General features: G+C 46.9%; 1 protein-coding gene across 4 annotated transcripts in view; it reads left to right on the top strand.

Annotated features, from left to right (window-relative positions):
- Positions 1 to 12,299, top strand: part of grip1 (glutamate receptor interacting protein 1) — a 22,444-nt gene extending 10,145 nt beyond the window's left edge. For 3 of the 4 annotated variants that reach the window (XM_086058666.1, XM_086058664.1, XM_086058665.1), the window contains exons 4-25: positions 1,320 to 1,465; positions 1,548 to 1,631; positions 1,701 to 1,776; positions 1,909 to 2,054; positions 2,138 to 2,285; positions 2,364 to 2,533; positions 2,799 to 2,936; positions 3,568 to 3,714; positions 3,876 to 4,062; positions 4,140 to 4,285; positions 5,374 to 5,454; positions 5,538 to 5,607; positions 5,687 to 5,832; positions 5,927 to 6,071; positions 7,234 to 7,373; positions 7,444 to 7,629; positions 7,705 to 7,858; positions 8,029 to 8,140; positions 9,308 to 9,418; positions 9,493 to 9,609; positions 9,732 to 9,878; positions 9,951 to 12,299. In XM_086058666.1, coding sequence (XP_085914792.1) covers positions 1,320 to 1,465; positions 1,548 to 1,631; positions 1,701 to 1,776; positions 1,909 to 2,054; positions 2,138 to 2,285; positions 2,364 to 2,533; positions 2,799 to 2,936; positions 3,568 to 3,714; positions 3,876 to 4,062; positions 4,140 to 4,285; positions 5,374 to 5,454; positions 5,538 to 5,607; positions 5,687 to 5,832; positions 5,927 to 6,071; positions 7,234 to 7,373; positions 7,444 to 7,629; positions 7,705 to 7,858; positions 8,029 to 8,140; positions 9,308 to 9,418; positions 9,493 to 9,609; positions 9,732 to 9,878; positions 9,951 to 10,241 — 3,088 coding nt within the window. In that variant the 3' untranslated portion in view covers positions 10,242 to 12,299. The remainder of the gene's footprint in view (positions 1 to 1,319; positions 1,466 to 1,547; positions 1,632 to 1,700; positions 1,777 to 1,908; positions 2,055 to 2,137; positions 2,286 to 2,363; positions 2,534 to 2,798; positions 2,937 to 3,567; positions 3,715 to 3,875; positions 4,063 to 4,139; positions 4,286 to 5,373; positions 5,455 to 5,537; positions 5,608 to 5,686; positions 5,833 to 5,926; positions 6,072 to 7,233; positions 7,374 to 7,443; positions 7,630 to 7,704; positions 7,859 to 8,028; positions 8,141 to 9,307; positions 9,419 to 9,492; positions 9,610 to 9,731; positions 9,879 to 9,950) is intronic. The other variant, XM_086058667.1, reaches the window with a different exon arrangement.

Raw genomic sequence — 12,299 nt, 5'->3', positions numbered from 1 at the left:
AGTCCAGAAAAAAAAGAGAGACGGTTCTAGTCCTTCAAGAAGGGCGGAGCCTCAAGAGAAGGTCATCGTCCATAGTGATGCTTCTATCTCAAGAGAAGCGACTAATCCCCCCCAAAAAGGGTCTAGTCTCAAAATAAGGTTTTAGTCCAGTGACAAGGGTGCAAGTCCCCAGAGAAGGTTCTAGTCCATGGATGGTTTCTTGCCTTGAGAGAAGGTCCTGAACCCCAGGGAATATTTAGTTTTGAGAGAAGGTACTGGGCCTTGGGGAAGGTTCTCATCGCCAAGTGAAGGTTCGAGACCTGAGAAAAAGGACGTTTCTAGTTCCAATTGAAGGGTTATAGTACTGAGATTAGGTTCTACACCAAAGACGAGGTTCTTCTTGCAGTAAGAAAAAGTTGTCCTGTACTTCTCGAAGATAGTTGTCGTCTTGAGAAAATGTACCCGGCCCAAGAGAATGGTCTGGAAGATCCAGGTGAAGGTTCTAGTCTTGCACGCTTAAAAACAGTTGGGTCAAAAAGGGACCAACCCAAATGATTGTGTTAATCATTTAAATGAAAAAAGTTGGGTCAAATGAATAACGCAAAACAACCCCAAAAAATTGGATTTGGGGTTATTCTTTTGACCCAACTATTTGGTTTACATGTGACACAAAAAGTTTTCTGTTTTTAGGCAGACCCAACTTTTTGGGTCGCATGTAAACCAAAAAGTTGGGTCAGTCTAAAAAAAAAAAAAAAGGGTTGTTTGGTGGGTTATTCATTAGACCAACTTTTTGGTTTACAAAATAAATAAATAACCCAAAACACTGGGTTGATCCTCCAATAATGGGTTGTTTTGTGGGTCATTCATTTGATCCAACTTTTTGGTTTAAATAAACAAACCAAAATGTTAGATTGGTCTCTTTTTGACACCTCTTTTTGAATTTGGGTTATTTTTTACCCCCCAAAATTGAGTTGTTTTGTTAGAAAATAAATAAATAAACCAGAACGTTGTTTTTGTTTTTTTGCCCCAATTTTGGTTATTTTTTACTGTTTTTGGAGTGTACGGTTCTAGTCCCCCAGGCCAGTTCAAGTCTCGAGAAAATGCAAGAGAATGGTTTTGTGAAGGTTCTGGTCCTGGGATATGCTTCAAGTCCCCAGAGAAGGTTCTGGAGGAGTTGGAGAGGCTCAAGCTAAAGTTTATTGTGTGAGCCAACAATGACCTGCAGTATCTTGAACGCGTAGTAGTACCAAATGTAAAATGTACATAAATCCTTATTGTCGGACCCAAGTTAAGTTTCAAATAGTCAACTTTCCTTACCTTGCCGTCGGCGTCGGCGTCAGGAGTGACCAACTGAACGTCGGCGACTACATTCGCTCCGTGAACGGCATCAACTTGGCCAAGTTCCGCCACGACGAGATCATCAGCCTGCTGAAGAACGTTGGCGAGCGCGTGCTGCTGGAGGTGGAGTACGAGCTGCCGCCCGTCTGTACGTACGCGCCCGCCTTCCCCGCGCCCCTTCACGTGACCTCCGCCTGCCCTTGACATGTTGTTGACGTGTTGTGCTGCAGCTGTGCAGGGCTCGGGTGTCATGTTCAAGACGGTGGAGGTGACGTTACACAAGGATGGAAACAGCTTCGGATTCGTCATCAGAGGTGTGTGGGTGGGGGGGGGGGGGGGGGGTGAGTGTGCGGTACTAAATAGTGACAATTTGTGTCATGTAGGCGGAGCCAGTGAAGACAGGAACAAGTGCCGACCCATCGTCATAGCAACCGTACGCCTGGGAGGGCCTGCTGACAGGTGAGTGGCGGCTTTGACTTAAGTTTGTCATTGTTTTGCAGCGGGAACTTGAAGTTAGTTTTTAGAGCAAGAATTTTGAGATCTCCGTACTTTGGCGCACGTGTGCGTGTGCGCGTGCGTGCGCGTGTGTAGGGAAGGGAGCGTCAAACCTGGTGACCGCCTGCTGAGCATTGACGGCATCCGTCTCCATGGCAACACGTTGGCGGAGGCTATGAGCGTTCTGAAGCAGAGTGGACAGGAAGCAACCATGTTGCTGGAGTATGACGTCTCCGTCATGGGTCAGCGCGCACACACACACACACACACGCACGCACCTCACCTCACCTCACCTAACACGTAACCTTTGCCCCTCCGTGTTTAGACTCCGTGTCTTCAGCGTCGGGTCCTCTGCTGGTGGAGGTTGCCAAGGCAACAGGCTCCAGCCTGGGCGTGGCTCTGTCCTCGTCCATGTTCTGCAGCAAGCAGGTCATCGTCATTGACAAAGTTAAACCGGCCAGCATAGCCGACAGGTGACCTTCGCGCTAATCGCCACGCACACACACGCGAGTAGACATTTATGCATGCGTGTGCGTGTGCGCGCCGCGTAGGTGTGGCGCCCTCCACGCCGGCGATCACATCCTGTCCGTGGACGGCAAATCCATGGAGTTCTGCTCTCTGGCCGAAGCCACGCAGCTGCTCTCCGCCTCCTGCCACAACGTCCGCATGGAGATCCTGCCACAGCACCAGGCCCGACCGGCCCTGAACGCACCGCAGCAAGGTTCATGCGCATCCACATCATTACGTCTAATTGGCCCTGAACGCAGCACACACACACACACACACAATCACTAACAAACAACACACTAACAAGGGCCAATTCCAACCGGCCTTGAACGCACCACAGCAAGGTACACACAGAATGTGGAATTGTCCCTGAAGGCAACACATTCATTTGAATGGACATCTTCGAGCCAGAAGTCGTTCCTCTTGTCTTAACCTGAACACTGCCCTGCATGTGTGTGTGTGTGCGTGCATGTGTGCAGTCAAGGTGCAGCGTTCTCCCCGCCCCCTCCCCTGGGAGACCGGAACCTCCGCACCCATCCTCCCCCCTTACCACTACAACACGTACCATCCTGACCAATCAGGCGGCAGGTCGCACAACCGCCATACAAACAACCCGTGTACGTCCGCCGCTCTCTCTTGCGCTACGCGGTGTGTGCGTGTGTGTATATTTTTTTGTTTTGTCTATGCGAGTGGGTTTTTGCATGTGTGCATTGTCTATGAGTGTTTACACTTTTGTGTGCCTTTAAAGGAGAAGTCAACCGCAAAATTTTCTTCACAATATGTTTCCTCCTCTAGTCTAAACTCGATTAATATTGCCTTTGTGGAATTTGAATAAAGTATCAAAATCGATTTGTTTTTAACAATCTCCGGGGGCGGCCATTTTGCCACTTGCTGTCTACTGAAGATGACATCAATGTTGCTCGGGTCTCAGCCAATCAACCAATCACGGCTCAGCTTCAGAGAACAGGTGAGCTGTGATTGGCCGTTGCCTGAGCAACTGTGATGTCATCTTCAGTCGACAGCAAGTGGCAATATGGCCGCCCCCTGAGATGGATTAAAAACGCCTGGATTTTGCTTCATAACTCTTATTCCACAAATGTAATATTATTTAGAATGTCATGTTTAGAACAGTGAGGTCACATCTAACATATTATTGCCAAGAAATGTTTACGGTTGGCTTCCCCTTTAAGTGCATGCGCGCGCGTGTGCGCATGTCACCTTGACGTCTGGCTGTGTGCCGCCACGCAGCGCTGGGCCACACGTTCTCGCCGGGCTCCATGTCGGCGTACAGCCTGTCGTCCCTCAACATGACCATTCCCAGGAACGCGTATCCCACAAGTCCGAGGGGCACGCTCATGAGGAAGAAGCAGAAGAAGAAGGACTTCAAGAGCTCCCGTGAGGAACAACTTTGTCTCGCTACAGCTGCATAGAAATATTGGTTAACTAAACTGACTAACTGCTAACACGGTGCTTGTGACATAATCAACATTTCAAGTTAAAAATGGCGTTTTTTATTATGATGACATAAATGTAACCTCTCGGCTCTTTTGCGTCAGTGTCTTTGGCGTCCAGCACGGTGGGTCTGGCCGGTCAGGTGGTCCACACGGAGACCACGGAGGTGACGTTGCTCGGCGATGGCATCATGGGCTTCGGCCTCCAGCTGCAAGGCGGCGTCTTCGCCACCGAGACGCTGTCCTCGCCGCCGCTCATCGCCTACATCGACCCCGACAGTCCTGCTGAGAGGTGGATGCGCGTGATGCGCGACTTCCCACAACATACAAGTCGTATGTTAACGTGTGTGCGTGTGCGTGTGTGTGTAGGTGTGGCATCCTGCAAATAGGCGACAGGATCTTGTCCATAAATGGAGTTCCGACAGAGGATTCCACTTTGGAAGAAACCAATCAGCTGCTCAGAGACTCCTCCATTACCGCACAACTCACCCTGGAGATTGAGTTTGACGTGGCCGGTAAGTACGATAGGGATGTAAAAATTGCCGCAATATCGTCCCGATTATCGGTGCCGATATTGGGCTTTTTGACGAATATCGGTATCGGACTTTAAAAAAAAAATCTGATGACCGATATAAGGTAAATCTAAAGCCATTTTAATCTGATGGAATTATTTATTAAAATTTTCTGTTTATAAGACTTTATAAGAGATGCTGCTGACCCTGGGAATCCATTTGTTTTTGTTCAACATTAAAATAAAGAAATTTAAAAGTTTAAGATTTCAGCTGTTGTAAACTATAGAGAGCTATGGTATTTATGGTGTTTAAGTTTCCATTTAACTTTTTACGACATACTGATAACCTTTGGGAGCTCCCTGAACATTTTGTTAGAAATGTAAAAGGATGTCTATTGTCTAAGATAAAAAAAAAAACTTCAAAATTTTGTTTGAAAGCAACATGCTTTAAGACATTACAACAAAGTCAAGATTGGCATTTGTATTTGAAAAAAAAAAAAATCACAATGAAAATGAATATCTATGACTACTAATAAATCGGCATCATTATCGGCTCTGCAAAAACCATATTAGTCTATCTCTGTCCGATATTAAAAGCTGCTGTCAAAAAGGTGATGTTGCATTCCATAATATTGTGCAGTTTTAGCACCCTCTGCTGGGTTAGTTTATTAGTGCAGTTTAATTTTAATTAGGGATGTTTTGGCTACTGCGGTTATCACTCACTAAACAAACAAACATTACTTTTGGCCCGCTTCGGCCAAACACAACATTGTGAACTACATAGACCATGATGCTCTGCGCCGCTCAGCCAATAGGAGCACATGACAATCACACGGCCAAACCTATTTCTCCGTTACTGCTATTATTGTGGACAAAAACACAATATTATGCTTTTTTTCCCTTACAATATGAGCTTTTCTTAAACTTTATTTTATGTATTTATTTTTACAATATAGTGAGTTTTTACACATTATCGTCAGCTTTTTTTGTATCGCATACCTCCCCGCAATATCGTGACGTTTGCGTATTGTTACCTGGCTTACACACAATGTATGAAGTCACTCCTGAACAGAAACATTTCGTATCCTCTAGAATCGGTCATCCCGTCCTCCGGAACGTTCCATGTGAAGCTCCCCAAGAAAGCCGGAGTGGAACTCGGAATTACCATCAGTTGTGAGTTCAATCCATCGGACGACGTTTTAAGTTGAACAAACATGCACTGAACATGTTGTTTTGTTGTTGTTTTGTTGTTGCAGCTCCATCCAATAGGAAAGCGGGAGACCCTCTCATCATTTCAGACATCAAGAAGGGTAGCGTTGCTCACAGGTGGCACACAAACACACACATTCCAGCACGCTGCGTATGGTCGAGCGCGTTTTAAGGCGCGTTTGCGTTTTTTTTGGAGGACGGGGACGCTGGAGCTGGGAGACAAGCTGCTGGCCATCGACAACATCCGGGTGGAGACGTGCTCCATGGAGGAGGCGGTGCAGATCCTGCAGCAGTGCGAGGAGCTCGTCAAGCTCAAGATACGCAAAGATGAGGACAATTCCGGTAAGCTGGCCGCGTCGCACGGGCACGTAGCGCCGTCCACCGTCCGCCGGCAACCGACCGCCGGCAACCGACCGCCGACTGTTCGCCATTCCAGACGAGCAGGAGGTGTCGGGGAGCATCATCTACACGGTGGAGCTCCAGCGGTACGGAGGCCCTCTGGGCATCACCATCTCGGGCACCGAGGAGCCTTTCGACCCCATCATCATCTCCTCGCTCACTAAGGGAGGCCTGGCGGAGAGGTCAGCAAAATATTTGATATTATTAAAGTAACCTTGCCATACACTTGAGTTGACATTAGACTGGACGTTTAACCGAAATGTTATCGCAATTTCGATTTTGGCTTGTCTCGAGCAATAAAAAGTAATGATGGAAGAAAAACTATCAATGTGCAGAACGCTGCAGTGCGTTTACAAGTTCCCTACGTTGTGAAAGGACCCTGAATGCACCATGTAGCCTGTAGCTAGCCCGGAGTGAATCAGTGTAATTCTACCGTCCCTAAGCATCTTTTAAGTTTAATGACACTCCAGTTGGAGTTAACTGTAAACCTAAACACACAATAAAGGGAATTACATACAGTGTGTATTTAAATACAAAACATGCTTCATTTTTAACACATCGCGAGCCTAGCGCTAATGCTAATGCTAATACTAATGCAATTGAAAAGAGGATCCCATTCAAATGCTAACAGGAAGTTAGCATCAACTTCGGGAGTAATAGTCCTTCAAATAACGAATATTCACACACAAATGCCGTGGAAACACATACCAACAGGTGAGATAACGCTACTCTAAGGCACAAATTCTTCCCAATTTGTGAAAAACAAGAAAAACGAGTTTTAATATAATTCAATCGCAACTTTCTTCTGTTGTCATTGTAAGCGTGCACACCATGGATGTACGGCACCACACTGCCCCTTGGAGGCCAAAACGAGCAAAAACACTCAGTCTTTGTTTTGCAAGTACTGTTTTACAGTAATATACAGTATATTAAAAAATATATATATATATATATATATATTTTAACTTGTATTTAGTTTAAAGATTCACAGACATTTATTTTCCTCAAAAGTCAACGGCACAAATAAATATATTCAATATGACATAGCACAAAATAAAATCCCCAGGTCCCAGGTAAGGCCACTAAATCCCCAGACTTGTGAAAATAACATAAAATAAAATAAACATGACAAAAATAATAGTGTTCAAGAATAAAGTGTTCAACGTGAAGGGATGAATGGGCGTAAGGCTATGACCATAGTTTTGAGTAGTTGAAAAAAAAAAGTTTTACAATCTGTGAATAATCGCATGATTTCAATCTCAATCAAAATAATCGTGATTATTATTTTCCCGTAATCATCCGAACCTAGTTGACATGAAAGACGACGATGTCGTGTGCTTGCAGGACGGGCGCCATCCACGTGGGCGACCGCATCCTGGCCATCAACAGCAGCAGCCTGAAGGGCAAACCCCTGAGCGAGGCCATCAGTCTCCTCCAGCAGGCGGGGGAGACGGTCACGCTGAAAATCAAGAAACACGGCGAGCGTACGTCCTCGCCGTCGCCGCCCGGGAGTCCGCGCGTTCCCTACCTCAACGTGTGCTTGTGTCTACGCAGTGTCCAGTCCCAAGTCCTGCGTGATCGGCCCTGGCCAGGAAAACCACGACGGCGAGGGAGGAGAGGAGCTGCTGGTCACGGCGGCGCCCCCTTCGGGTCAGAGGATGTTCAGCACGCTGCCGTCCGTCGACAGCGCCGTCGAGTCGTGGGATGGATCCAACATGGACGCCAGCTTCACCAGCCCGGGTACGTGTATCTACGGTACGTCATCTACGTCAACCGCATCGCCATCTAGTGGTGACACGTCCCGCGTGTTTCCAGCTCCTTCCTTCCAGTCCTCGCCGTTCACCTTCCACGAGTGGCGCAACGCCAAAACGAGCAACAGCCAATCGCCCGCTTCCTCTCGCCAGCGAGCCAATCCGCTGTCGGACCTGTCAGGCCTCAACGACGACTGGGAACACGTCACGCTCGGCGGGTGAGCCACCATTTGGATTACATCGCCCTCTCTGATAATACAACATTAGCATGTTAGCTTTCGCCATTGAAAGCAATGACAGTTGTTAGCATGGAGCTAAGGGCGGTTGCAATACAGCGTGTGCTTGTGCACGTAACTGACCTGTGACCTCTTGGCGATGGGGTGTGCAGGTTTACGGTGTGTCATGACGGCACAGAACCGGACCAGGAGGAGAACTTCTGGTCTCAGGCTCTGGAGGATCTGGAGACATGTGGACAGAGCGGAATCCTCAGAGAACTGGAGGTACACACACACACACACACATTGATTGTTACGTGTTACATTTTTCACACATGTTAATAACATGCCAGATGGGCGGGGCTTGAAGTGTTTTGACCAATGGAAATCTTTTTAGAATTAGGATTTTTTGAAAAAAGGGCTGGTTACTTTACAGGAACCGGAAAAAGAGCCGGACCTCCTGACTGGGGTATTTTCCCTCGTTCCTCTTCTTCACCTCCACTAATCCTCTCATTCCTTCCCATCTTCTTGATGTGTTTTTAGTGTGCGCTAACATCTGACATGTTGCCTCTTGTTGAACGCAACTCTTAACAGCACCCTTCAAGGACTTCCAAGTGGCTTTGAATCCTATTTAAGTGACGTCTGAGTGACTTCTTGACATTCAAGTGGCTTTTTGTGATATTTAATGATTCGAGTGATTTTAAGTGAAGTCGAGGTGGTTTTACTGACATGAAGTTGATTTGTAGTGAAATTTATAGACATTTTAGCGGATTATAGTCACATTTAAATGGCATTTAGGGACATTTAAATAGCATTTAAAAGTGACATTGAAGTGTTATCCAGTGGTATTTAAATGATATACAGTAGTAGTATTTATGTGATTATTAATGGCAAGTTTCTTTTCTAGGAGGATCAGGCGCGATTATAATTTGTAATCGTAATTAATCGCATGACTTCAATAGTTAACTCACGATGAATCGCAATTTTTTTTTATCTGTTCTCAGTGTACTATAAAATGTACAATAAAAGTTTTCATACTCTTGCTATCATAAAAGTGGGGGGGGGATTTTAAACAATAGAAATACGGCTGCATCTTTTAGTCATTGATATAATAATTATTCATAAAATCGAGTTAAAAGAACTTTAAATTAACTCAAAACTAACGCACTCATTTTGACACCCCTTTCATGAATTTTAGTGGCACTTGAGTGTTTTTAGTGGCATGCTGCTGATCTTAAAATTTTTTTTAGACTTCGAGCTAAACTTTTTGTGAAATTTATGATACTTAAGTGATTTTTAGTATCATTTAATTGTAAATTGGGGACCTTGTTCAGCTGCTGAATGGTCTGGCATGTTCGTGTGAACAAGGCACGCACACGCACTTGTTTGAATACAAAAGCACGCTAATTGAAAATATATATTTTTTGTGGACGTGTGATCGGTCATCCCCAGGCCACCATCATGTCCGGCTCCACCCTCAGTCTGAACCACGACCCGCCCCCCCCTCGCACCTCGCTGGGACGCCAGGCCAGCTTCCAGGAACGCAGCAGCACCCGCCCCCAGGTGAGCGCCGCTGACCCCCGACCTCCACGTCGGGCTGCGATGATGTAACACGTGACTCACGCCGTCACCCGCAGGTGACCCCACGCTCCAACACCTTGCCCTCCGACCCCCAGCGCAGAGCCTTCGCCATGAAAAAGATGAGGCAGGAAGTCAACGACATCCTCAACCAGACGCCAGTAGAACTTCACAAGGTGAACGCGCGAACGCGCATCGCTTTTTTTTGAATAGCTGGGCCATTTTCCATTTCACACGATTTTTGTGAAGCAAATGGATTTTATGTGATGTTTGATTGACACGTGCTAACGTGTTGCAGCTCACTCTGGAAAAGTCTTCCGACTTGGAGGACTTTGGCTTCAGCGTGTCGGACGGCGTTCTGGATCGCGGCGTTTACGTCAACAACATCCGCGGCGGCGGCCCGGCGGAACGCGGAGGCCTGCAAGCGTACGATCGCCTCCTGCAGGTAAGCGCAGATGCAAAATGAGCGCTGTCCGCATCCACTTCCCGGAACACAAATCGTCATCTTTGTGTTCAGATCAACCACGTGCGCACTCGGGACTTCGATTGCTGCCTGGTGGTTCCGCTCATCGCGGAGTCGTCAAACCGCTTGGATCTGGTCATTAGCCGAAACCCCGCCTCCTCAGCCAATCTGCTGACCAATCACACGGAAGGCACCGATAATAGCCACGCCCCTAAGCCAATCTGTAACCAGAAGGAGGCGCATGAGGACGCGGGCGAGGACGACGCACCAATCAAGTGGAAGAAACCTGGGGACGGGTTGGGGAGGAGCCTGGGGGCGGGGCTAGTTACCAACACTTCCGTATAGGGACTGGATGGGCCACGCCCCCTTGGTGCTACACACAACCTCTGAACTTTGACCTGCTAAGGCAGCCTGAAAGCACACGCACACTTCCTGGTCCTCATCCTGATCCGGATTCTGATCCTACTCGTGTCCCACTGGAGCCTCTAATCCCATTCCTGATTTGATCCCATTACCAATCCATTTTGCACTACAGACCCTGATCCTGATCCAAATCTCAATTTCAGGACAAATCCCGAATCCCCTACTGACCTGTTCTTGGTCTCACTACTGATGCTGGTCTTAAGACCAGTTTTTGTCATACTACTGATCCTGATCCCAATCCCATTTAAAATCTTCATCTCCACCTCACTACTGATGCTGGTCTTAAGACCAAATCTAGGTTCCGCTACTGATGCTGATCCTAGTCCAAAATCCCGATCCCACTCCGAATTCAAAATCTCACTACTGATACTGGTCTTAATCCCGGTCCTGAGCTCACAACTGTTCCTGATTCCATTCCTGATCCCAATCACATTCCCAATTCCTAAACCAACCCGACCCCCAGCGGTCCTCTGGGACGTGGTCTCCAGGGGTGACAGGAAGAAGAATTTCAACAGAAGCACAGCAGCAGCACAAAGACTGATAATGGGTCGCTATTTCCGACCTATTGGCTGCATGCCGTCGCCACGGAGACGACCAACCACAGATGGACAGATTTCTATTGACCCAAAGTGATTGGAGCATCTGAATCGAAATTGGACTTGTGTGCCATGAAAATGCTCCTGGAGGGAAGTTTGGGGGGAAAAAAGGAAAAAAAATCATGATGATGATGACACTGACAGACACTGAGCAGTTTAAAATGTTTTTTTTAAATGTTTACACACGTTGACTGGCCACACTGTGTGTGTGAGTGTGAGTGTGTGTGTGCGTGTGCGTGCATTGTTGTCTATGGCCAGCTAGGCTTCCCCCGAACCCTGTTAACCCCCCCCCCCCACTGCCCCTCAGCCAATAGCCTGGCTGGCAGGATGACACATTCAGCAGATTGGCTGGAACCAATCAATCAAAAACGACGCCAGACTGTGATTGGTTCTTCCTCGACCACACACGCCAACGAGCATGACCCCGCCTCCTCCCTCCAGTAACTGTGATCAATTATGCTAATCAATTGTGTGTTTTGATTGACTGTTGTCACTTTTCTCTGTTTGTTTGTTTGTTTCCATGACGACTGGACCGCACAATATGTCCAAAAAAGAAAAAAAAGAATACAAAGGTTGAGTCCTCGTCGTCGATATAGTTTCCATGACAACATTAAGCCATTTTAGAAAACATGTTGTGACACGTGTGTGATGTCAACATTTAGCTGCTAGCTCTCTTGCCTCATTAGGAAGTCAACATTTTCATAAGCGACCAATTAGAAGCCTCTAAAAAATAAAAATAAAAATGCTGCTCTGTGCTCGAGAGGGAAGAGTTGTGATTGGCTGTCATTTGCGTGGGTGCGATTGGTTGTTCTACTTGACTTTAGTTAGCCGTTAAGCTGTTTGAAGCACAGCGGCCACTAGTGGCTAGCAAACAAAGCGCACACAGCTAGCTTGTGGCAAACAAGATACTTAGCACAAGGCTAACACAGGGCTAGCTCATTCGCACGGAAAAGAGTTAGGGTTAACAATTTCCACTAATAGAAAAGGAGCCCAGGGGCCTTGGGGGCGTGGTTACAGAATGCGCGCCATAAAGCCATACACACACACACACACACACACACACACACTGTGTCTGTACGCGTGTATTACGCGTGCGCAACATTGCAGGATTTTGCGCACGCACACAAACACACACCCGCGCATTGCACTGCCATTGGAAAAGGAGTGTTGACTTCCATGTAGCTTCACCAACCAAACAAACAAATAAACAAGTGAACCGACGTCTTTTGTTTCAGGAAAACTGACGATGTAAAGTATTTTTGTACAAATTTCATACTTTGGTAGCATGATGTTCCTGCTGTGTGTCCTGCTGTCTCCACCTTTCTTTGTGTGGATGACTTCTGAGCAACAATAAACACCAACTACTCATGACGCCTTTACCATA

The sequence above is a fragment of the Leptonotus elevatus genome, chromosome 17, assembly GCF_054856555.1.
Source record: "Leptonotus elevatus isolate MCC_2025b chromosome 17, RoL_Lele_1.0, whole genome shotgun sequence".
Classification (NCBI taxonomy): Eukaryota; Metazoa; Chordata; class Actinopteri; order Syngnathiformes; family Syngnathidae; genus Leptonotus; species Leptonotus elevatus.
The sequence above is the reverse complement of the archived record's forward strand: the minus strand, read 5'-3'. Positions and strand labels throughout refer to the sequence as shown.